At 39.3% G+C, this 26055-nt stretch overlaps 1 protein-coding gene across 1 annotated transcript in view; it reads right to left on the bottom strand.

Moving 5' to 3' along the window:
• CSTPP1 (centriolar satellite-associated tubulin polyglutamylase complex regulator 1) overlaps positions 1-26055 on the bottom strand; it is a 76399-nt gene that overhangs the window by 25719 nt on the left and 24625 nt on the right. The window contains exon 3 of the mRNA XM_088520544.1: positions 23415-23545. Coding sequence (XP_088376670.1) covers positions 23415-23545 — 131 coding nt within the window. The remainder of the gene's footprint in view (positions 1-23414; positions 23546-26055) is intronic.

Raw genomic sequence — 26055 nt, 5'->3', positions numbered from 1 at the left:
AGGGGAAGAAAAAATCTATTTACTTACCTTCTTTCATTTAGAAGGATGTTTTCTGGGGTTTGCTAATGAACAAAGTGCAAGCTAATGAGAGCTGCAGAGGGAAACACACTGAAAGCCTTTATGTGCTCATCTCACTTTCACGTATTCCTCTGTATAGACAGCTGTGACCAGAACAGCCTTTTGCTGAGTGAAGGACACGTGGCTCTGCACCCACTACCACAGTACATCGAAGATCATCATTACTTACTGCTTGGCAGTTAAGGTCTGAAGTATCAAACCAGTGAATTATTTGGGAATTTAATGAGCTTTTCTTGTATTTTCCTTTTCTTTTTGAACTGCTGTCTGCATCACTCCAAAGCCCTTCCGTGAATACACCATAAATTTGAAAGCTTTTTGATGCTAGACAGATTAGACTCCAATTTCAATGTCTGAGTGAAAATGTTAACTACTCTAGATGTTAAAAGGAAGCAATGAAAATTTATTTTTATTATACCTATTGGGGAACAATAAGGAAAATATACAACTACTAAAAACCTATGGTATAGCAAGAATGAGAGGACCTGTGTGGTGTGTGGCTGCAATAAATTTCCTACAAATAGGAAATTTCCTATAAATGGAGGTAGAAGGACAGTGAAATTTCAATGCGATAAATCTCATTCTCTGTAAAATGAGTAGGTATAACTTAATTTTGGCTTTCCAGGATAAAATTACTTTCTATAAAACCAGTACTTTAACCCTTGTAAGTATGAATACCACTGGTCAGTATTACAAACAATATTAGTATTTAACGACAATAATATGTTAGTATACGATCATATCTGACTCAACGCACCTAAAAGATATAGTAGGAAAAAAAAATTGAATAAGAGCTGAAATTAATGCAAGTAAGCTATTAACTAGAATTATTAAGCAGAAAAATAAACATATTTATGATTTTCTCAAAAAAGTGACAATGTTCAGCTGAGTCACAGCTCTGTCGCAAGGCGAATGATATGTAGCTGTGTCATAGGAAATCTGAGACTCTGTCACAACTCCTCTCTTGCTTGAGGATACAGGAGAAGGATACAGCAATCTACTTAATCATGTTCAGTGCACTTTATAACAGCTGCAAAGTAGATATGTAACATTATAAATAGAGAGATATAATTATTTTATGAACTTAGCTAACTTGGCCTGCAAGGGTAATAAGGATAGAAAACACAGATATGAATGAACTGCCTAGATAATTGAAGTGCTAATGAAAAGACCAAACAAGAGTATATACAATACCCAGAAAATCTGTGACAGCAGGTAAAAGACCAAGTTAGATGTAGAAAAGATACCACTACTCACCTATGCAGAGACTGAAAACAAAACAACAACAGCAGCAAAAAAAATCAAAAGTAAAGCACCAAAACTCCTTTTTCTCAAAAATAAGTTAACATTGCCTGGAGAAAAAAAGATCGTTACTTGCCGGGGAAAATCCAACCACCCAATCTATGACACCTGGGCAAACTGACAGAGAGAAGGGAACTAAGTGTCTGGAGGAACTCTGTATAATCCTCAGGTGGAAGATGATGGCATACCTTATAAACAAGTCTATAGATGAAACTTTATTTAAACACTTTTATCTAGGAAGATGTGGAGAACCTACTCCTAGCACTAGCACCTCAGAGAGAATGGAGGAGATCAGACTCAACAAGATGGTTCTAGCTAGGAAAATGGACTGCAAAATCAGCAACAAGTAGGCAAAGGAGAAAGTCAGGTTATTTCCGGCTGCGCCAGGTCTCAGGCTGCAGAAGGAAGATGCACTGTTGCACAAGGGACGCTCAACAGTTTGGCCAGTCTGACAACTGCGACGTTGCTGACCCCGCACCGGCTGCCAGGTAGCTCTGTACGTGGCACACAAGAGGCAGAGGCCTTTCCATTCCTTAAGGCAGTGAATTGCAGGGCTGGATGTGCAATTTTGCTTCTCGCTCTCTCTCTGTGTGTCTATCTCTAAACACTAGCTACAGCTGAAGTAGATCCCACAAGGCAAATTATTGTCTCGTATTTATTTACATATGACAGACAAAATCTAGTCTTCTTGCTTGAAATAAACCCCTGTCCTGAACACTTCCATGAACTTTTCACTCAAAGCAGAAGGCCTTGGGTCAAGAGAGGCTCTTCTGTCACAATGTACTAAAGCAGTTAGAGTATCCAACGCAATAGGAGGACCAGAGGTCTCTGAAGGGGCTATTGCCCATTCAGTAGAGAACAGTACAGAACATTCGTAGGATACAAACATGCATTTAGTCTGCTACCCAGCACTAGCTAGGTCCTTCAGTTATGGGTTTGGTCACAAAATAATGTTGCATATTTTCCTCATTAATTTGGCTGGGCAGATTATCGCTGAAAGGCTAATTGTGCGTTATTGCTAAGTGAATGGATGAGAAACTATACAATAAATGAACAGAATCCCAATGAGGAGCTCTGAGAGCCCTGTGAAGCAGTTACTAGAGCTCTAGACAAAACCTCCCTTTATTAAACTGGTGAATATTTATTTTTAAAAAATATAAGGACATATGTGTTTCTATATCCAGGGTTTCCCTTTTCAGCTTCAAAGCAGATCATTAAAGCATCTACTGAAACTGGAGCCCAACATCAGCTGTATAGGAGGAAAGTCTTTAACTGACAGTATATGATAATGTGTTTAACCATGCTCCTGTGCCAGTCTGCATAATGAGTAGGGATGAAAAGCAACCGTTTTTCTTCATGTACAGCTCAGTAAGGACAGTTCCAAGCCTGCCACACAAAACTTCTTTAATAATGCAATTCAGTGCCTTTGATTTGAGGAACACGCAAAAGAATAAACAACCTATTAATCTAAATTTTCTAGTTTGCCTGAAAGTACAAAGCGGTAATGAACAAACCTCTTGGCTACATTAAGGGTACTGAAATGCAAAACTGCTTCTTTTCTCACCCTACAGTTACTCAGGAAAAAGGAGGGAGGAGAAGAGGGAAGGGAGAGAACAGGCAAGAAAGGCAGAAATGGTTTTAATATAAATTGCTCACTCAAAACATAGGGTACAAAGAATTTTGAACAAGGCTTTCAAGTATTGCCACACGAAGGCACTTTAATACAAGTGGATATGCTCAGAAGATGAGTGTAAGAGATAGCATTAGTTAGTAAAGAGCAAGACTCCTCAGGCTAACCAGCTCACAATTGGGCTGGTACTGTCAAGACTGAAGGAACCAGGGGCAGAGCTTGATTAATGCTCTCAGTGGTTTTGTTTGTTTTGGGAAGCTTCAACACAAAACACAGGTGAACTCCTGAGTCAATGCTAGTCTCCTGCCTGTCTGCAGCGCCGCGCTGTTGTTCTAACGTACCTGCAGCGGTGCTTTCATTTAGCCAACCGCAGAGGTTGCCATCGGATGGATGCCACGTTGTGCTAGAAGAGCTGCCGGGTGACTCACACCAAGGCTGCTGTGCCCAAGGGAGTTTGGCTGCAGGACACATTCAGGCATTCGGGTAAACGGTTCTGGCAAACATTCCTGGTTCCCCCTACAGCCTTTTTTACAGCTTGGGGAGGGCGAAGAGATATTGAAGTGTCTTTTTCAAAGCAGTTTCATTACGCTGTACTTCAGAGCCTGTGTCAAACATGTATTGTTTCAATCCAACACCACTCTGTACCTATAGCAAACGCTAACACATGTAGGATAGTCGGGTGCAGAGAAAAGTATTTCAATGGGTAAATGAGCCTGCTTTATTGGCTGTAATACAAGTGGGTTTTTGGGAAAACAAGAAAAATGTTCTGACTATTTGGGGGTGGGCAGGAAAAGGAAAAAAAATAGTAGGACTTATAGCACAGATGATTTCACAAATCTCTGTGACTTAAACATCCATAATGGGTCATACTTTAATGCAGATTCAGTGAAAGTCTCTGAATACCTGCAGCCAGAGTGTTTTTGACAAAATACTGCTTGAGCCAGTAACGAGTCACCTTTCTGCTTTGGCTCCCATTCTTCAGCACGCAACAACAAACAGGCAAGACGAATTTAGCAAGCTGTTGACAGCTCACAGTTGTAAACAAGAGATCTGAGGTTATATGTTATTTTCCAAAGAACAGAGGTTTTAAGGTGGTAAAGGAAAGTCTGGCCCGTTAGGTTCATTTTATCGTAACTGAGAAAAGCTGCAGTACAAACATAGATATCAGCTACTAGACATAGATGGGTCAACTACTAAAAGATATAGTCCTACTGTCCTCCCTGACTTTCATTCCTCTCCCCGACATCATGCCAGCACAGCTGTTGATACAGCCCCATTGCGAGTGGGGCAGGAAGCTGATTAAACTGAAAAATAACCTCTTTTTTTCAGATTACTTTTCATTTGGAGCAGCTCTGTGCTGTCTTCAGTACACAGCCAGCTGTGCCAGCATAAAGGAAGGGAAAGAAATTAGTAGCAGAGCAGAAGCCAGGACTACTTCCCTCAGCGGTGCCAACCTAGAGGTGCTTATCTAACCATATGTTGGTTGTCTTCCTTGGAAAGAGGCAGTTTCCCTGCAAGCCACTCCGCAGGGAAAAGCCGAGCTCAGGATTCCCAGTAAAAGTCTCCTCCTGTTTCTCAGGACATCTGAAAGCAATGCATCATCCCCCTCAGAACGCCTCCAGCTCTACAGCAAATGGGTCAGAGCGACAGACAATATTTCAAGACCCTAGATAATAGTAACTGTCATTGGAAAAGGTGATTGAAATCCAAAATATTCTGGGTAAAAAAAAAAAAAAAAAAGTAATAGCTAGTGAAAAGGCAGGAAATTAATCTCCTGGAGAGCATGTTTAACTGTCTCCTGCATCATGCAATTCTAAATCATTATGGAAATAGCTTATGGTTATTATAGCTAGAGAATTACGGGGATAAATCATTCTGAATTTATCTACTGAAGAATCTCTTACAAAAGTAAAATCTCGTACAAATTTAGTGGACAAAAGCCAGATGCCTTCAGTTATGTGCTCCAGTATATGCTCTATTAGCTGCCATCTGAAGGAATTTAGGGTCATCTTAATTAAGGACAAATGAATCTCTAACCAGGTACTTTGGAACTCAGCAATGGTCTAAGTCTCTGTTTTGTAGCATTCAGAGGCTGACTTTTAAAGAGTTTTATTAAAGATAGGAACATCCCTTGCTCTGGGCTAAAAAGTCATTATATGCAGCTAGTTCCACCCTGTCTCTCCATGCGTTTGCGTTCAACTTGGAAAGGTGCGTCTCCTTCAGAAGTGCCATGTCTGCCTTCAGGTTTTCCAAGTGAGTCAATTTTCTTTCCTGGTAAGGCACGGCTTACCCTTTTGAAGTTTTGTTTGTTTTTTCTTTTTTTTTTCTTTTTTTTTTTTTAAGAGTTACTCATGATTATCAGGTGGTTGAAAGTGTACTAATTAATTTTAAAATTACCAGATTAGACTTCTCCGCATAGAACAGATTATTAATAGCAGGAGAGTTACAAAATTCTGAAAATCCACCCACACTTGGATTGACATGACAACATAAAGCATATTTTGCTTCTACTGTTGGTTTCTATTGCTATTTAGAAGATTTACTATTCAAATTTATGAATAGCAAACAGTGTTACAATAAAGTGCTCTGACTTGAATAAACTGAAAGGCCTGCTTCTGGGGTTCCACACCACACTTACTTTCCCACCCAAAAGAATAAAATAAGGATGAAAAGGGATTAACCCACTCATAGGTAATAAACCTTTAAATACTTATCTTTGAGTGAATACCTCCTATGTAACACAGACAGGAATACAACACATTTAAGTTCTCCATCAAAGCACTGACAGTACTTTAACTACCTCTCTGGTATATTTCAACTGGAACACAACAAGCAAAACTGATGTACTGCATAGATGGCGTAGATCTCTTCCATGGACCCTCTAGCAGTATAAAAATAAATAAGACAATGGAGAAAAAAGGATCTGCTGATGCAGCAAATGTAAGATGGAAGCCAGGATTTTGTAGAAAATTAGAAAGAGAAAGAAAATGAAACAGGCAACAGTTAGGGGACAAAAAGAAGTCAGAGATAATGCGTACATCAAGAGAAAAGCCTGGAAATGCTAGTCCTCTTTTGACATTTTATTTTAGGAAGCAAAAACAAAATGAGTGTTCAGGAAATGGATTTGCTGTATGTAACACAATACATTGTGTTATGAACTACCTTGTTCTTCCGTATGATGGAAAACACTGTTCATTTCAGGGATAATTTAGGAAGACATCAGAAGTGATATTTAAAATATAAAAAATTTCAAAAACAGATCTCCCTAATTTCCTTCAGAATTTTGAAGAGAGTTGTCCAAGAAGTTCTCAGCACTACTAAGAGCTGATTTTCGAGAGGTTTTTTTCCCAGAAATATCAAGGAAATTCTGTAGCTAGAAGGAAGCTAAAGTTATGTTAACACTTAAAAAAAAGACCAGGGGCTTACTCTGACTGCACTGGCTACCCAGCAGGAGCATGTAGTTACACCACCCAGTGCTAGCATGACATAGAAATAGGGGCTACCATCCCCCCTGGCACCAAGCGAGATGACCCAGATATTTATACTATGGTCAGCTTGACAGTAGTCTCTGGCAAAATATTCCAACAGACAATACTGGGCTTCACCAGTTAATTACTAATAACCATGAAAATAAAAAGAACTTGCTGAATTGTCTTTTCAAATGAGAACAAAGGTCTCTATATTAAAAAGTGTCAGCAATTAGGCTTTGAAAGATACTGCACTTTATATTCAGCAGTATTTTGATTATAAAATAAGAAAGATACAAGGCAACCACCAAACACATCAGTAGAATAACTGTTACGTGTCAGAATGAGCATGGGCAATCACCATCTAGAAGACACTTTACTTCTGGGATGCCCCAGGGAATATGCTCAGAGTTCAACTTTCTGGAACTTTTTTTTTAATTAATGGCTTGGGATAGAACAAAAGTTAATGAGAGAGTTTGTGAACCATACAGGAACCAAGGAAACTTTAAAAGGATTAAAAGTTTGGCAATATAGGAAAGGCCCGTTCACTTTGCTTACATCTAGCTTACAGTATCATCATATGCGAAGCAACACATCTAGAAACAAAGAATGCAGGGGCTCCACCTGAGTAAAGTCTCTAAGACGACAACTGGAGAGTAAGCTAAAGTCAAATACTCAGAGGGTATTCTAAGATGATCAAGAGGACAACATGGTCCCTGCACAGGTAAACAGCAATGCCAAGTAATGAGGCTGTAGTACTGGTGTTTGACTGGTTTGAAATGCCCATGACTCAGGAATGCAAACTGGAGAAGAGTCAGAAGAGCCTGCAAAAATGAGCACGTGCTTGCAAAATATGCATTAGAGAGAGACTCAAGGTGATATGAAAAAGAATAACAGGCTGACTTCAACATTATTTAATTATTTAAATGAATAAAATTTTTGCAAACTTTTTAAAAATACATATTTTTAAGGTGAGAGTAATCGTCATTGTTAAAGACTGATACAAGTTGAGAATGCAGTAGAGTGTCCAGAAGTCTGATTTCACCAGCCCCTAATGATACGTTAGAGTTCGAAGTGAAGGAAACCTTAGGATATGATGGCTTCTTGCAAAACAAATGTTATCACAGAAATCCCTGCCAACTTTGCTCCTCTCTTAGGAACAGTTTTTTCTTATCTGGCCCTTCTCTCACGGCAGCCAGCAGTCTCCCCAAGCCCCGACTCCACACAGCAGCTCTGCGCCCCACGCGCGCACCCCACGACGCGCCGGCCGGCCTTCCCGCCCGTGCCGCAGTGGGTACAAGTGGAGCGGGACGAGGGTGTCTAGGGGGCCGCTATTCCCAGCAGGCTGCTTCCCGCAACGGCTCGGGATGTCACGGGCACCGGGCTGCGCTCCAGCCTAATTGCTCTGGCAGCACCAACGGGCCAGCGCTTCCTGCTGCGGCTTTTCCCAGGGGCCCTTCGGCCCCTTCAGCAGCACATGACTTAATCAAACCTGAATACCCTTCTGCAAGATATGCAAATTATTTTTCAGTCAGACAAGTGTTTTGGCTCAATACTGTGTTACTAAGCGAAGTTTAATGATGTGCTATCGAGGTCAGACCACATGGCCGAATGATACGTTCTGGCTACAAACTCTACAAGTGTGTGTGTCTCTAAAGGAAGTTTTAGGTTCCTTGAAAGGAAAATATTAGTAAATTCAATGATATTACCTAATCATGCTAGGCCAAGCATCATCACCTGTACTTTAAGGCCAGATTTGCAAGCACCAGAAGTTTTGCTTTCATAAGCTTTATAAGGGGTTTGCACTTGGCCATAGTCCCCCAACAGGACCAGGTGCCACAGTAGCACGTAGTGCCCCCGGCCTCATGCCCAACCTGGCGCTGCCGCGTTTCAGCGCGCCCTGCCCGCACAAAACTCGCTCCACCAACACAAGCCGGGCACAGCTTTCTGCCAGGTTGGCATGCTCAAACACATCTGCATGGGCGCAGACAAGTACTGCAGCTGGCAGAAAAAAGGACGTGAGAAGGCGGTATCTCGCTAGCCAGCAATTAGATCTGGCTATGGCAACGTGGAACTGGAGCTTAGCTAAGGCATCTCAGATACACTCAAGGCAGATAACAGCCTCTGTTTGTGATTTACCCCAGGCATCTGCAAAGAACATGTTTCTTGTTCCTCTTTTAATCTTTTAGTACAGAAGCTTTATCACTACAATATTTTTCTCTTCCATATTGAGCTAAATTTTCTTCTCTGCAAGTTAGAATAAAAAGCTATGAATACTGCATGGCACTGTAGTCTGGTTGTCCATCAGAAAAACATTTTAATATTTTTTTCCATGTCAGCAGAAAAAAATATGGGTGGGGGGAAATTATGCTGTTTTTAAGGTAATAGAGGTACAAGCTCTAAAAGAACAGGCTCCAACTTGCAGTGCTCTGTCTTGGTTGGGGCGGCCTATTCTCACTGCGCAGTGGAACGGCAGTCTTATATATTGTGTTTATCCATAACAAAGACAAAATGAGGGATCATAAGTGCATCAGAAATGAGATCACTTAATCTGGATACTGGACAACTCTAAAGGACATTCGCACACGCTTTCTTGGTTCTCTTTCATCTGTTAGGATCAGCTGGTTAAACCGAGGACTCCAGAGGCACTACTGTCACTCCCTTCGCAGTAGGGCTTCTGGAATGAAGTGACAAGCGTTTCACTGGACCCTCGGTTCTCGCTAAACAACAGCCGCATCTCTACCTTATCCAGCCAGCGGCTTGTCCTTGTATACATTGCTGGAATTAATGCTACACGTAACTCCACCCAATTTCATGTTTACTTACAACCATTCTTCTCACATGCTAATGAGTGACACCAGCTCTTCAAAGGGAGGGAGAATTTGCTTTTCTTGCCAACATACCCTTGGCAGACTCTGCCCTTGAAAGAGAAGATTGCAGGGAGGGACTGAAGCCAATGAGAGGGAATGCAAGGGAGGATAGCATGATGCAAAAAGAATGCCTGCAATTTTACAGGGAGAAGGACCCAGCTGCCAGTTATTCAGATGCTGTTTCAACTCACATACAGATATTAAGCTGTTCCATCAATAAGAGACAAGCACTCAACTGCCAGAAAATGCTAGGGAACAGGCACTCCCCTGTGCTCCAGTCTGCTCATGTATTTATAATGGAGGGTGGTTGCATTGAAAAAGAATGCAATATACCATGCTTACCCCCATCCTCCACCCCAAAACAAGGAAAATCTCTCTACTGCAACACTTTCATCTGCGTGGGAGACAAAGCCTACATGGGTAATTTACTTACAAAGCAGCTCCTTCCAATTGACCAGTCACTCAGGTAGAACACACTGGGCCAAGACCCTTACTTCTGGACAAGCGAAAACTTAGAACCTATCAGAATTTTAAAGCCTGATCAGAAACAATAAAGGAGCCTCCTGTTGGCTGTAATCCAAGCTCCCATCAGTATTAGATGGCGCTTTCGGCCCTTTCCAAATCACCTGGTACTATCTGGAAGCAAGGCAATTGCAAATTGTTTTTCTATCAGAATGTACCTGCCCAGACACAGGGAGGGAGATTGCAAACCAGGATCAGTTCTAGTTAATAACTACTGTGGCAAGCAGAAGTGGAATATATTGATTAAAATGTTTGGATAATATCTTTAAAGTTATCCATTAGATTCACATTTGCATTTTGTTGCTTGATTTTATATTAAGGTACATGGACATCAGGACACAAGCTATAACATTTAACACAAATAACTTTTTAAACAACAACAACAATAACAAAAAAACTTTGCAGAGAATTATGGGTGACAATATTGATAAATTTAACAAGAACAAGCTCAAACACAAATAGTATTCAGCAGAACACAAGTATACCTATTTCTTCAAGTAGATTTCTGTTTATACGCAGACAGACTATCAAGATATACCTCTTTGGTCACAAACCCAACCATTTCTCACCTCCACTTGCTCCCCTCTCACAGTTCACTGCTCTTTCAGTTTGCCAATTCAATTTTTGGAGGGGCTGTGTGTGATCCAAGTTGAAAATAACTTCTAAAAATCTTCACTAGAGAAGCTGTGAAAGGATAGAAGGGGAAAACCACATGGAGAATACCTGGTTAATCCCTCAGTCGACAACAGAAAAATAAACACCTGGGCAGAAAATTCAAGATGTGTACAAGCCACTCCCAGTGCATCAAAGTCGCAAGGAGTTAGTGTTGCAGTACAAATTACAAAAAGATGTGAACCAGAGACATCAAGTCTAAGGTATTTTCTATTTGTTGTTTTCACTTACAATTATTCTTTGAATAATTTTGTTTGTTGCTTTCACTTGTTTGTTTGTTGTGCCCTCAAAACCAACACAGAAGGCAACTGCAAGAATAATTTCTGTTTAGGCCTCAAGGAGAATAATACCCAAACTTACCTTCAAGACATTTAAAGTCCAACATTATCCAAGCAAGGTTTCATAAGACTATAAATTAAGTCACTCCTGAATACTTCAGTAACTTAAGAACTCAGTGTTTTGAAGCAATTTCCTGATAATTATTTTAATTCATCTCTTCTGCAAAGGTATAAGCCATTTAATTGAACTTTTACTTATTTTTGCTTTTATCTCCTCAAAAAGCTACTAGCACATGAAAACAATATTTTAGAACAACTTCTGGTTATGACTTGGGAGGTGATGCTCCACACACTTGGACTAGGTTGCAAGGAGCATGTTAGTAAGTCAGTGAACTCCCAGATGATTCAGATGGCTCTCCAGGTAGTTACTATTACACTGGTTTCAAATTGATTGCTGCTGTGTAACTTTGATTTATATAAATTCCTTTGCTATGTTGCCTGCAGATGAATTCACAAATAAAACAACTGATTTTCTGAGGTAACCTAGTAGTAAGCAAATAGCTAGTATTTTGAGGCTGTTTAAAATACAAGATTAATTTAACACTTACCTAAGCTTCTTCCAAAATACCTTACAATTGTTCCTTAGAGATTAGTAAATATCAAGGTCTGTGCCCTACAGAGTAGCCATAAGTGAGTAAAAAGTAAATATCGTCTTGTCTATACGTACATTACAGAAAAATTGCTCAGAAAAGAACCATAATTAAGGTTTGCTATTACAATCTCACTTTCACAATCTGAGATTTTGCATTTTAAGTGTTCCTCTTGTACCAATCAGAAATAAAATCATATAAATATGGATATGTTAATTATCAGATCTATGTGATCAAGACTAATCTTTTTAATAAACAACAAAGGCTCAAATATAAAGAGGGTAAGAAAGGTGTCAAGGCAAAGCAACAAATTTCAACGATCTAGCTAAAAATAATTTTCTATTACAGCTCTGCTGAAAGAGTGCCAGGTCTGAAAAGGCTCAAGATGATGGTGTATATCATGTATGACCATTTTCAGCAACCAAACCACAACAAACAGAGCCTCCACTCCTATATTTCCTCTCTGCAGGTTTGGTTAATTTCCACACGAATAGGCTTAGCTCTTGAAATCCAGTTCTGACTGTCATAAAGTCTTTCCTTCCCTCTTGAGGAACTAGTTCTAATATCATTCAAAAAAAAAAAAAAAAAAAAAGGAAATACCTACTGATAAGAGGCAGAAATATTCCCATAGGAAAAATAAAATGAGTCTCAACTAGAGGTGGTGGGAAAAGGAAGAGCAATATTAATGCTTTTACATTTCAAATGCTTAAACTGTCTTTTTGTTTATGTAAAGGGGAGTTAAACTATTCTGTTGGAAGGAAGCTGAAAATTTACATGTGTGTCTGTCTAAAATTAAGAGTTTAACAAAAAAAGCAAGAGTTTATTAAGGCCTTGAATCTATCAAAGCTATATATATATATAGATACGTAAATACTCTCAAATTTACCTACACAGCCAAAACTTTCATATCCAAAGATTATCCAATCCAATTTAACAGGTGAAACTCCAGGTTATAAATAGGAAAAACAAGGTACCTTGTGATTAAGTGATTTGCCCAAGATACAGATTAACAGGATTAGGATTCGGGAGTTGCCAGTTTCTATTTCTTTGCTTGTCCCACATTTGTTCCACCAGATTAAGTACAATGAAGAAAGGGGGAAGGGAACAAATTGCTGACATCTTCCACTTACGTCAACAAAAAAACTTCTGACACACAATTCTGTGTCACCTATTTGCCTACAGATTCATTTATACAACATACACCATACCCGTTATCATAAATAATAACTGGAGTACACAAGAACAATTCTAATTTATTTGATAACAGCAAAAGAACTTGGAAACAGAATGTGTGTATGTGTATGCATGCACGCATAGCCGTGGGAGGATGTTACTGATGCATTTTACTGGCAGAGGAAGACAAAGTAAAAAATGAATGATTTTTTAGTACCTAATTTGCCTTCAAAATAAACATGCTTCCCTTAGTAACCATGTTTGACTGCCACATCTGCTAAAGATGGTACTGTTCACTGTCTGAGAAACAGAAAATAAGATTTTAGTAGACTTTTTTTCCAATAACATTAGATTTGTAGAATTTCTTAGCTAAAATTCCAAAGGAAATAATTCAAAAATTATAAACTTATTTTTTTTAAAAAATTATCAATCTAATATAATTTAATAGAATATTGACTGTCTTTGCTTAGGGGATACTTGAGATAGAAAATTTGCAAAAGACTTGCAAGGGGAAGTAAAGCATCACGATCAACAATCCCTTTCCTAACAGGTTTACTTATGAGCATTACAGATTAGGAAGCAGGAAACTAAAGTGAAATAACGGAGAATGTGCCCCCAGTGAAAAGGCCTAAACATCTGATACAGGGAAAAATTCCAGGAAAGTGATTCACCTGATGGCAGGATGCCCTCTTACTTGTTCAGAATCGCCCTGTGGCTTAGCCTCTCTGTAGTGAGCGTTAACTCTATTCACTACAGTCAGTGGATCTGACTTAGAGCTTGGGCCTTAAATTTGTATTCTGATAGGACAAGAGGCAGCGGACTCAAGTTGCTGAAGGAAAAGTTTGATTAGATATTGGGGAGAAAGATGTTTTACACAACCAGAGTAGTCAGCCAGTGGGACAGGTTGCTCTGAAGCCTGAGAAACCCCCCGGCTTGAACCTATCTGGGGACAGCCTTGGACAACCTGGGCCTATACAGAGGAGGGACCAACTAGGTGACTTCCAAGGTCCCTTCCAACCTAAATTTCTCTATACATCCTGTACATGAAGTCCAACTTTTTAAAGGTGTTCTCTTTCTTCCAACTGACCTTCATACAAATCTTTCTCACACAGCTTATGCCAGGGCTATTACACTATGAGCCCTGTTCACCGAGCCATGTCCTTTTTTTATTATCTGTGCTCTTGTTTAGCTCAAAAGGCAGCTCCAGCAGCTGTTCTTTAGGCTTGACTCTAGCTACATCCATGCAGATACTCTAGTTCCCAGCACAGCAGCCTTTTCAGAGCAGATGACAAAAATGCCACTTTGCTGGGTCTGAGATCTGAAGTTTAGCTTTAAACCTGAATTTCCAGATAAGCAGTGAGGCACCATGTGGCCAGATCCAAACCCAGGCTTCTGCATTCTGATTTAAATAGAAGAACTCTAAGACAGCCCTTCACAGAACTGAGGTGCTTGGAAAAACTTTCACTAGACATTGTGTGAAACACACTTAGCAAACTGGACCTCAGGGGAAAGAACAATACAGTTTTTTATAGCGTGGTCCCTTGAAGAAAAGCATGCTAGAACAAGACCATACTTGTTGGTACTTTGAAACTAGGGAGAAACAACAGAAGATAGCAACCTTTGTATAAAAGGAAAATACTCTGAATTTACAATGAGGGAAGATGAAAAAAGAAGATATTCAAGCATATAAAGTAGTTTCCATTTCGAGCTTTTTCAAAAGGGAAAATCTCTTGCCAATTTTGTGTTAGAAGTTAGCAACTATTGTAACGGGGGAATTTGCTTTTTAAAGTGCTAAAGCTAATCAACAACTGGCAATTGTAACTGCCATTTTTTTCCTCAGATAGAGAAGGATTATTACAAGAGTGATAGTAATGAGGTTCTACAACAGACACGACCAACCTGCTGACATACATTAGATAATCTGACTTCTATCTGGTTCTGAAGACTTTGTCTAGAAAAACAAATATTCAAGGGGTTATAGGTCAAACGAAGTACTAAAAATACATCACTTCACCCTATATAGGTCATGCACAACAATCTATTGTTCCAAATGAGGCAATGATCACTCACATTTTTAGAAATGAAGAAGTTTATCACAAGCAATTTATTGAAACAATATTATAGTAATATACAGGTATTGTCCCTCCTTGTCTCAAAGTAAAAGAAGCCTGTATCTATCCATAAAACAAGTAATAATTTTGGCAAACAAAATGTAATTACCGACATCATGAGGTCAGAGATCTTAGTTTTAATTCTCACTAAGTGAATTTCAACATCTTCCCTGTTTCACTTCAGGTAGATGTAAAGCAAAAATGGTACTGACAAGAGTTTTGGGAGGCTTCATTCTGTAACATTTGTAAAATACTCGGAGATCCTCAGACAACAGGTAGAGAAAAATGGTATTGTTAATTAGTTAATTATCATTTGCAAATTGTTTATCACACTCGAGGTTCTGTCTGACACAAGAGGAAACCATGGGGCACCTCTACCTGCCTTAGGGACAATTACACAAGCTCAGTCCATTTTGAGGGTTGAGGAGATAAACTTCCAAGCAGAGTAGACAGAGAAAATAAAATTATTTCACGAAGAAGCTGCAATATTAGCTTTCTTACCCTAATCACGATGGCCAGGATATTTTGCTTTACAATTTAACTCAGCATAGCAATCCCTCTGCCACCGCAGGCAAAAATGAAGGAATTGACAGCATAGGGAGTAGGGGAGAAAGAAGAAAAGCTTTGAGTCTGGTGGAAGTTAGTGGTGCTCAGACAGCAACACACCTAAAGGACCGTGTGCTTGGCTTCCTTTCAGACAACATCGAAGTTATTCTGGAATTAATGCATGCAATATTTGACTGGAGAAAATGAGGGCTTGGAATGTGCAATAGGTTAATTCTGTCTGGAAAGGCAGGGTGAAAAGGTATTAAGAGACGAGTAGATACCAGGCTAGTAGGGCACAAATATTTGAGAAACACGTGATCAGAATAAACTCAGAAAAACTCAGAAAAAGGGCAGGAAGATCACATCAAATAATAAAAGAGTGAGTAGGTAAAGAGGTGAAGGGGAGAGGGAGAATATAGTTCAGAATGAAATTTATCCTGTAGGGCAATGGAACAAAAGGGGAGGAATTGAAACTTCACTCAGAAAAATGTCACCTTTCTTGACTTCTCCCTCTATGAAAATGAACATTTTTAAAACTTTGGACACCCCATTTCTGTGCTTTCCAACAGGGGGGAAAAAAAAAAAATCTTTCAGTCGTTTGCTGTCCTTTAGGTTTACTATGTACTCGGCGCCATTTACTCTGGTTCCTGCCCCCTCTTAATGCTTTTTAACAAATACCAGGCTAATTTTCTCCATAGAAAATGTTACACACGTTCTACTGAGGAATCTTTAACAGTTTATTAAATGAGCCGATCTAAATTTTGCTGGGTCTGCAGCTAGACTTGAATTAACAGAAGCCCTAGAGAAGATAAGATTTAACGAGTAGTTCCGTAAGCACTAGAACTAATAGTACATCCTTCTCTAGATGGTACTTAAAACATATATATATATAAAAAAAAGAAGTAGGAAAAAGATTTCCAATAGTATAAATATGCTGTTAAGTATCCTTAGCAGCAGTGAGAAATAAAACAGAAGACTGCTTTTTGGGTAGCAAAAAGCTGTTTTGCAAATGTCCAGTCTGGCATGCTTCAGATGTACTTCTGTTGTTAGAAACAAAGCAGAGCCATTATTTATTTTTAGGGCTCTACTTCTATAATTTATATTTTAAAAAATCCCTTCTCTTCAATCATGAAATAAAAGTTAGAAGTTTTAACTGAAGATCAGTTAAAAGAAAACCATGGCACTGATTTACTTATAAGCAGAGCTAGTATCCTCACCTTTTATTAAACTGGTGAATACTTCACCTTGTAAAATTGTCACTAAATTAGCTAATCTTAAATAATATACTGGAGTTAAAAATAAAGTTCTTTAGGTTAAAAAAATGCATTATTAGTCTAACAAACACTACACAAGAACCTGACAGCACTTTTCCCCCTACATCTTTGACTAGTCAGGTCAGTTATTTTATGATGATTAACAGCACACGGAGAAAACCTGCAATGTTTCTTTCTCATTGCCAGCAAATAATCTAGGTAGCTCTGATATTTTTCAGCTATCTGTAAGAAGAAAATCTACTCCGCTGAAGCAAGCAGTATTCCATACAATTCCATTTTTCCAAGAAAGGAAAACATTAAAGGGAAATTTTAGTCTAGCAAAAGTATAATATAGAACAAGTCATTTAACTTTTCCATGTTTATTTTACAAACCATACGATTAAGTGATTGTGCTCACCAGAGGGGCTGAGGACTTTGCTCAGTAAGAGTATGGGAGGCAAATCACCCGCAGCTCAGCTTATTAAGGGTATAAGGTCAGAGTATACATTATCTGAATCTCAGCCTTGTGGTAGAAATTCAAAATTTATCAAGCTTAGTCTATAAATATTACCAATGCTATTTCACAACTTATTTGTTGATTACAGAATTTCCACAGTGCCATCTTATCTCACTTTACAAAGTAGGAGTAGCATATCAAGCACCGATCATGCAGATCAGGGAGGGCAGAGATTGTAGTTGTCCATATTCATAATCCAAAAGGAGAGAGAGAAAGAGAGAGAGAAAGGGCAGTTAAGTTCTTCGCTTATGATAGCTAGCACATTGGGAGAGCTATGTAAATACTGCATTGCACAGCATAGACATATACTAGAAACCAATAGAAATAGGAGAAAAATATGCTTTAAGGTTTAATGAGAAGACTGAAGCTAATTCTTCCTTCTCTCCTGCCTTTTCCTGTAGAATCTCTGCTGCTGAAGAATAGACCAGAAACATCATAGAACACACTGGTTAATGAAACTAATGCTTCCAAGACCTTCTGCTGGATTGCTGCCTATGCATAAGTAGTGTGCAGACCAAGGTCACCTCACGGGACTCAGTGCAAGTGAGTGGACAGCTGGGCCAAGTCCATTTAATGTAAGAAATATTGATCTTGCAGAATTCTAGGCCTAATCACTGAACATATTACTAATTCTGTTCCAAGGAACTTCCCTTTATTTTGGATTACTAATCCTCCAGGCCCATATTGGAATCTAAAAAGGAATCTTAAATAACCTAATTGAAAAAATAATTTCTTTAAGTTGGTTTGAAAAGGAATGCTATCATATGGATGGACAACTTGCCAAGAGACTGCAAAGCAAACGGCAATAATAATTAACAGCTGAATTTTGAGCAATTAGAGAGCAACAACGATCATTGTTTGTATAAACTCATTTTAATGTTTCACCCTAACTGGGACAAAATGTAAAGAACACATCAATTACATTTGCCAATGACAAAACCAGTGAAGAACTACCAGAAAGAGAAGCAAAATAGCCAGAAAGCAGTAGAAAACAAGCAGAAAATCTTACTGTTTCTCATGAAAGAGTATGTTTAGGAAGATATGCATATAGAATACAAAGTTATGAAGCTGAAAAAGTGCTTGGAAATCAAGATGAGCTGGTGCATTTTCAGAGATACAGTTAAAAAATACAATACTACAAATAAAGAAAAATGCATTAGATAAGGATGACTTCTAGTATGCTACATTTAATCACAAGCTGTATAGACAGAAGGGTATAAAATAAATGCAGGGAGGGGCTGGGAGAAGACTTGATCAGTGACCCATGCACAATCACCATTCTATACCATTACTGTAATACATCCTACACCTATGCAATGCACATGTTTTAGTTTACTCACAATGTTTGCAGAGATACTTTTCCATTCCTGTGGTGTAATCCCTTGCCTACTTCTCCTCAACTTCGCAAACCCTTTGTCCTGATTATTCAGTCATCAGGGGTTCCAGATGCAGTTACATCAATGCATCATAAATAGTAACAGCTATAATTGTAGGCAGTGCAACTATGAAGTGCACAAAGTCTGGAGATGAAGCCTTTAAATGAGTTTCCAGAGAATGCTATATTAAAATCCACATATAATAATGTTTAGGACATACCAGGAGATTTTATTGAGTAATAAAAACTTTCTTACTAGAACATTATACAAAGATCAGATTTGGTTGTAACAAGAAAAAGGGAGAGAACAGAAAGTTCTAAAATTTACTGTCATCTTCACTGTGCTCTTACATGTATCTCACTAACACAGACTGCCTAAAGCACAGAGAGTGTAACAACTGTTATGAGTAAGAGAAAAAGTCAGAGACAGAAAAAAAAGAGGAAGGAAAAACAGCAAAAATAAGAGACGAGAGGATGAAATTTAATGTAAGGATATTTATATGGAAGCACTAAGATTACAAAAACAATAGAAGGGCTTTTGTGATCTTAAGAAAGTCATCTGATCATGGAGGTGCACTAAAATAACATTGTCATAGCAAAGCTGGGAGCACAGCAGTCCTCCTAGCTCTTCTCCATCTCCAGATTACACACATCATACAGACACGACATGTCCTTAGTTTCTCTAGACACTTTAGCCTTCCTGGCTAGCCAAGAAGCAGCAGCCAGTGACCACACACCACTCCCCAGAGTCCCAGCCTGCTTGCTTAAGGCACGTCCTCTTTCCAGGAGCTCCCAAGGTAGCCAGACTTCCACCTTCCGAATTCAAGCGCAAAAGCCAAGAGGCAGTCGTTATACAAAGTAACAAACTTGAATAACTAAGTTTATGAGAAGATTTCCTTTCAATAGGAGAAATATCAGTCCTTTTTGTCTGAAGGGGCCATAGGTGAGTGTCCACAAAGGCTCCCCGGCCAGCACATACCCCCCTATCCGGCAGCAGGTCTGTGCTTCAGTGCGGCGCGTATCTGAGCTGAGCAGCCACCCTGCCCGGCAGAACAACCCTCTGTACCTGGTGTTGGACCTTGCCAGGACTACATGCAAGGAGTCAGACAGTAACCATTTTGCCAGAGGCAATTTTAAATTGAGGAGGGGAAAAAAAAAAAAGCTGCTGAAACACCAAAGAAAGTTGGGACTCTAGGAAAAAAAAAGTGTCAACATGTCTTGATTGAATTTTCTGTTCACTTCTCAATACATTAGGCCTGGAACCAGTTTCTCAGTGCAAAATTTCTCTAATTGCCTGGAAAGCATTTAAGGAGAAATCTTTTTAATTAAAAACAGAGAAGCAGCAAGACATGAAAGCCATGGGGGTTGGGAGAGGCATGTGTTGACCTTATGCAGCTTCTCAGCAGAACTCTGCAGGGGCTGTTCAAACTGAGGGAGCACAATTTTAATTAGAGAGTCCTGAGGAGGACAGGACAGATAGATTCCGAGAGGTTAATTTAAGCATAACCAGAGAGGAGACAACACCTGTGGTCATTTTGCCTTCCTCTGAGAGAAATCAGTTGATAGCAGAGCAGTCTCATGCTCTGTGCTTCTCTGCATACAAGCTAGCTGTGACCTATGGGTGTTGCACACCACTGACAAGTGTTTAAAGAACAGAAATCTTGTCAAGTACCCACCTCCAGTTTCTTGACACTGGATCATATCCCAAAATAAACCCAACTGTATTTTTCTCCCTACATGTGGAAACCCAGATATGCTTATGCATATTTGTACACAGGACTCTGCACCTTTCTAAGTTGTCAAAACAGTGGGAAATCCTGTATAAGAGCACATCCAATACACCACAAAACGGAAATCCTCTTTGATTTTTTTCTGTTTGTTTTTCTTTACTTTTTGAGGAATTGTGTTATGTTACTATCACACCACTGCTGCTAGCCATTTCTACTTGCTGCTTGGAGAGAAACGGGGGAAAAAATCTAGTTTCCAAATAAAAGGAAATATGGAGGGCAACGTAACCAGAAACCATCACTTAGAGCAGGGCTAACACAGAAAAATGTAATACAAAAGCTGCTGCACTTCCCCATGAAGAAATTACATTCCAATGATTCAAGAGGGTAAGGAATTAAGTACAAAAGTGATCCTTACAGCAGCCTCCCTAGAGAAACAATAATTATAGTACACTTAAATTAGTGGGTCTGCATAGACACTGAACATTACATATGTTCATTATTTCTAATCAGAAAGAGACTTCTCTTACTGGAGCTTTAAGAACTTATGGTTAGATGAGCCGAGTTGAATAAGGTGCATCCTTCAAATTAGGACATGTTTATCTTAAGACAGACAGAGCAGTAAATACCATAAGGAGAATTTCTTTCTGCTGAGGAAGAACAACTAGCAGTGAGGTTAAGGAATCAATTCAATCATTTGGGAGCCACTAGAAATACAGGCTACCTTTCCAAAACCCCAAATAAATACTCAATAGTGGAGAGGGTTATTTTTGAGTTTGCTAGAACTTGAGAGTTGCATTGTCTTACATCTTTAATCTTATTCTCCCTTGCTTTGCTTGGCCAGGGCGTAAGCTTTGATGTCAGTACTCATTTACTATATTGAGTAATAACATCACAGAGCCAGCATGTATATCATTTGTCAGGGACACCCTCCCCATATGGAGGGAGTGAAGAGGCAGGCAGCACTCATTTTTAAGACAAAAATTAAAAACTGGAGTGAAACAGAGAAAATGAGAGGGATGATTGGCAACATTTTTTTTTCTGGCAAAGCAATTTTAAAAAAGTACAAATAACAACACAGAGGACATAGAAGTCACTGAATATAATACTGTGAAAAATGGCTTGACAGTTCTCTGCAGACACAAGTCAAAGACAAAACACTCAAGCACCAAGCAATCCTTGTCCAGAGAGAAAACTGGAGAGAAAACTAGTCCAGAAGAGCAGAATGTTGGTAGAAAGTAACCTGCGGACATTTTCCTTTTTTTCTGCACACAGAAATTTTGTTGAAATGGCAGTTTCATGAGCAATTATCCATTTCCATGATATAGTGCACTGAATACAGAGAGTGGAGGTTTCAAAAGCAATATATATCAGTGTTAACTGGAGCTACATTGCTTCTAATTCCAGATCCAGCAAGTTTTTTTGTTCTATGATCCATTACCTAGACACTAGGTAAGACAAGAAAAATCTGTGTGAGATTTTACATTGAAAGTGCAGCAGTGAATATTTCCCATCAAATAGCTTCTTCTCAATCGTTCATCAGTAACAGCTGCAGTTTTGATGGATAACCTCAGTGCTGTTTCTGAGCTGTCATACAGAAATATGTTCTAGAAAGCTGCATGGTATCTTTCCTATGATCCGACCTCAAATCATGTCTTCATTGCATGCTGGTTAGATTAGTACAATATAGTTTGCCAGAGACTTCAAAAATATTAGTCCTGAATATAACTGATTTAGAACCTAACAATGTACCTCTTACTGACAAGAAAATTTTGCAAGGAGCATATCCAGTTATTTCAGTAGTAAATTATAGATTTTGTCATGCTTAATTAGGATGCTCGAATTTCTCAAGCATCTAAAATGGTAGTGTCAGGGCAGAATATGTCAAAAAAGTCATTGCCTTATTCATATTTTTGGAAACTCTGTTCATCATGAGCAGAAATCTTTCAAAGCTTGGCTGTGAAGGCAAGGTTTTATCTGTATTTAGAGAAAGATCACGATTGTCTGTGCATCAAGAAGCGATTCTGAATAGTCCAAAACAAGGAGATTAAAACAAAAAACACTTTAAAACTCACATTTGTGTAGCAACATCCAATATATTTACTTAGAATACTAATTAAAAACTAAAACAAAACATAATTTTAGTTTCATGTAGTTACATGAGTCTATTTTGAGTTCTGGCGGGTCATCCAATGCCTAATGTGCAGTATAAGATTGCAGCATAAGAATAGCTAAACAAAACAGTACTGTGCTAAATAGTTTCTTGTTGACATAGGAACCTTTTCCTTATGGGTGGAGTTGGGGAAAAAGGCCGCACATTTGTCAGTGTTCCCCCTTTTGTGGCCATCAGTGTCCTGCAGTGTCATCTAGGAGCCCTGCCAAGACTAGCTCAGGCACAGCCGGGTTGCCAGCAGCCCTCACCTGCAGCCAAACACAGACACAGGCTTTGCCTCCTCCACAGCTCCCAACCAAAGCAGTTGCTGTGGAAGCACAGTACCTTGTCAGTAGATAATAGATGCCTTGTTAGTAGATAGTTAATCGCAAGGATGCCTTGGTAATGGACGGTTGACCACAAGGACGAATGTCTTACCAGCAAGGAGCAAAGCAGGAAAAGGAGGGCAACTACAACCACATGTGGAATATCTTGTCAGCAGACGAGCAACAAAGCAAGGAGAAGGTAACCAAAACTGCATGACTGGCAAGATGCTGATTGGTTGTAATCTTTGCAACACTTGTGTTAAAAAAAGTATAAAAGAAGTTGGTCTGAGAATAAAGTTGTCACACTCTGCATCCCAGACTGAGCCGGTTCTTTCGCAAGGTGCAACGGTTGCTACCTCTGCTGCCTTAGGGTCTCAGCCCTCTTCCCATCATACTTCAAGCCCAAATTCTACCCATCTCCAGGTCTGCTACCCCCAATGTCATCCACTGACCTCTCAGCATTTTTATCCCCCTTTTCTCTCCCTTTTCATTGCCATGCACAGGTACACTGATACCCTCTCTTCAAACTGTTGCTGCCTGACATGCTATTCTCTACTGGAAGTAGTGCTCACAACAAGGTGCTCCATGCCAGCTGATGCTTTGGGAATTTTTCAATATTCCCATGAGCTCCTGTGATGGTGTCCTGCTCTTGCTACAACGGCGTATTAGAGGTTGGTGTGCTGTGTCAGTATTTGTACTGCATTTATAGACCAGCTAGCCATTTTGGTGCCAAAGTAACAGGACAGCAACTCATGCTGGAAAACTCACCTCCATTTTTCCCCACTGTTCGGAAACATCTCCAAAAGGTCCGAAGAAAAGATGTCCTGTTGTGAGGGGTAGCTTGGACAAAGTTGAATTCGCGGAACAAAATGTGTGTTCCTTGACGAACACTGTTAAAACTGTGGAGATAAAGTCAAAAGAAAAGAACATTAGAAAGCTGAACCCATGTCAGTGTTCAGGGGCCAGCTGGAATGGTCACAAGAAAAACCACTGGCAGTTACATTTTGTGAAACCGAATCTCTGAACTTTATTATAGCTTATATCCACTGGTTCTCTAGAGAGAAGTCTATTTGCAAAAACCACCCATTGGAATTTAATTAGGGGGTTGTAAAAATCCAATTCAGTCTGAGGGATCCCAGCAAGGGGCGTCCAAGAACCACTTAAAGTTTTGAGACCAAACCATTGGCAAACTGCTGGCCAAGAGTTAAAGGTTGTTTATCTGACCAGAAGGTGCCCTCTTTCTTAGTGCATTTTGGACTTCATTGTTATTCTCGCCAGTTTTCCCTGAAGCCACAGCAACAACAACCAAAAATCCTCCTTAACAGAAGTTTCAAGATTTTCATTTCTAGGTTACTGAAACTTGACTGTTTTGGATGTATAAAACAGATGTTAGTTTTCATGAAAAGCAGATTGATGCCTCTCTAAATGGCACTTGCACTAGTGCTGAAAATGGATCATTTCTGCAATCCATTTTGACCAAAAAAAAAAAAAAATCATTATGCTGGAGAGCCAATTTGATTTGCCTATTTTCATATCTTAGTACAAATTTCTCATATTTGCATTCTAAGCACTTTGGCTAATGCTCACTGCTATGGTAAACATCTACTTTCCCTTAAAAAATAAAGGTTTCTCTGAAGTTTAAGAAGCTCTCCTTTGGGCATGGGAAAGCTCAACATGCAAGAACAATAGAAATGCAAATACAAACATTATCTAGCAAAGGTACAATAGCAGGATTGCCTCAAAGCTGGATTTTGTGTATTTCACTCTGCATCTTGCAAGTGGGACAAAGCTTTTAAACACTCCAGAGAGATAATTAAAAGATTCACTTGGGACAGCAGCTTAACTCTCTCCCATGGCAGATAGTTAATGAAAAGATCCAGGTTTATCTTTCATCACAGCAGACCCTCTCCATAGGTAGCATCTCCATAACAGACAAGAACAGTGGTAATTGGGAGCCTCTTCAATATGCAATTTTAAAATAATCTCCTGGTTTGTAAACTAGTTTAAATCACTTTATTCTTCACACTATAGAAAAGAGTCTCATTTTAGAGGATCATACCAGAGGTAAACACCACTAAAAAGTCATGCACACTTGAAAAAAACAAGTAGAGTTCAATTTTTCAGATATTTTCAGTCTCAAAATACTTGCTTTTTTCCCCTCCTCAACAACATGCAAATAAATGCTTTTTTTTCCAGTTGAAAGTTGACAGTTAAAATGCAGAACAACATTTCTAGCCCTCCTATCCAGAAGGAAATGCAACCCAAGCAACAGAAGTACACATGATTATATCAATATTAAGTCATACTTGTGACTTTTGAGTCCTGGAATACTCTTTCTGTGAACACTGTGGACAAATATATTACTTCATATTTTTGAAACCTTATTCACACACCAACTGGTACAAACCAGAGAAAGTCACAGTCAATGTCCCAGGATATTTTAAAAAAATAATTCATATGCCTGATCAAAATATGCCACAGCAAAGGAAAGGGTCCCCATAACTATGTTTTAACTGAAGAGCATCCACTGCAACATGCTGCAGCTGCTTTAGAGTGAAGCGGACCCAGGGGGAGGGAAAGGGACTTGCTTGAGGACCCACTAGGCAACTGTGACAAAGCTGGAAATGGCATTTCAGATCTCATTCCATGCCATAGCCTGCAAGACATCCTCCTTTTCCCACTTTCATTGTCTTGCTGATGGATTCTGGTGGAGAAAAGAGATACAAAAACAGTGTAACAGGAGAAGAAAGGAGATGCTTGGGATGAAAAACAAGAGAAAAAAAGAAAGGGCATCGTTGTAGAGAGCCCAGAGGGAATGAGAAGGAATACTCATGGAAGTTTTAATCTGAGAAAGAAAAGGAGAGAGCTAGCTGCAAAATGATATGAATAAATGCACCAAATTGTAGTGTTCAAAACAACTAGAGAACATGCAAGTCTGGAAGCAGATGCTGGCACAACTGTAATGGAAAGGTCCAGACATGAAGGTACATACTATTAATTCACAGTAGACAGCCCAACTATATTACTTTTTAGTCCTAATAAGAGAGAACTCGAGTCACTTGCATTTTCAGCAAGTGATGGCTCTAAACCCAGCAGGCAGAAGGGTATGATATCATTTGTTGTTGCTTACTCAGTTAAGAGTGTGGGTGGATGTGTTGGAACCACAGCACACCGCGCTGTGCTGACAGCCAAGTGCCGTCAGCTAGGTGAGTAAAAGAGCTACAGTGTTTCTTTTATTCCCAAGCCTCGCCAGTAAGATTTTGTTTAACTATACACTGGGAGCATTTTGCTCCAAAAGCTGAAGGCTGCAAGCACAGCAGTCCGAACTTTGTACCCCTGTTAAGATACCACTTTTTAGAGATGCTACCTTATAAACTCAGTTTGTCCAGTTGTGAATGCACAGCTCAAA

The sequence above is a fragment of the Tinamus guttatus genome, unplaced genomic scaffold (genome assembly GCF_059628265.1).
Source record: "Tinamus guttatus ecotype Peru unplaced genomic scaffold, ASM5962826v1 Tinamus_guttatus_pri_ptg000089l, whole genome shotgun sequence".
Lineage (NCBI taxonomy): Eukaryota > Metazoa > Chordata > Aves > Tinamiformes > Tinamidae > Tinamus > Tinamus guttatus.
Note: the sequence above shows the minus strand (reverse complement) of the source record. Positions and strands in the feature narration are given on the sequence as shown.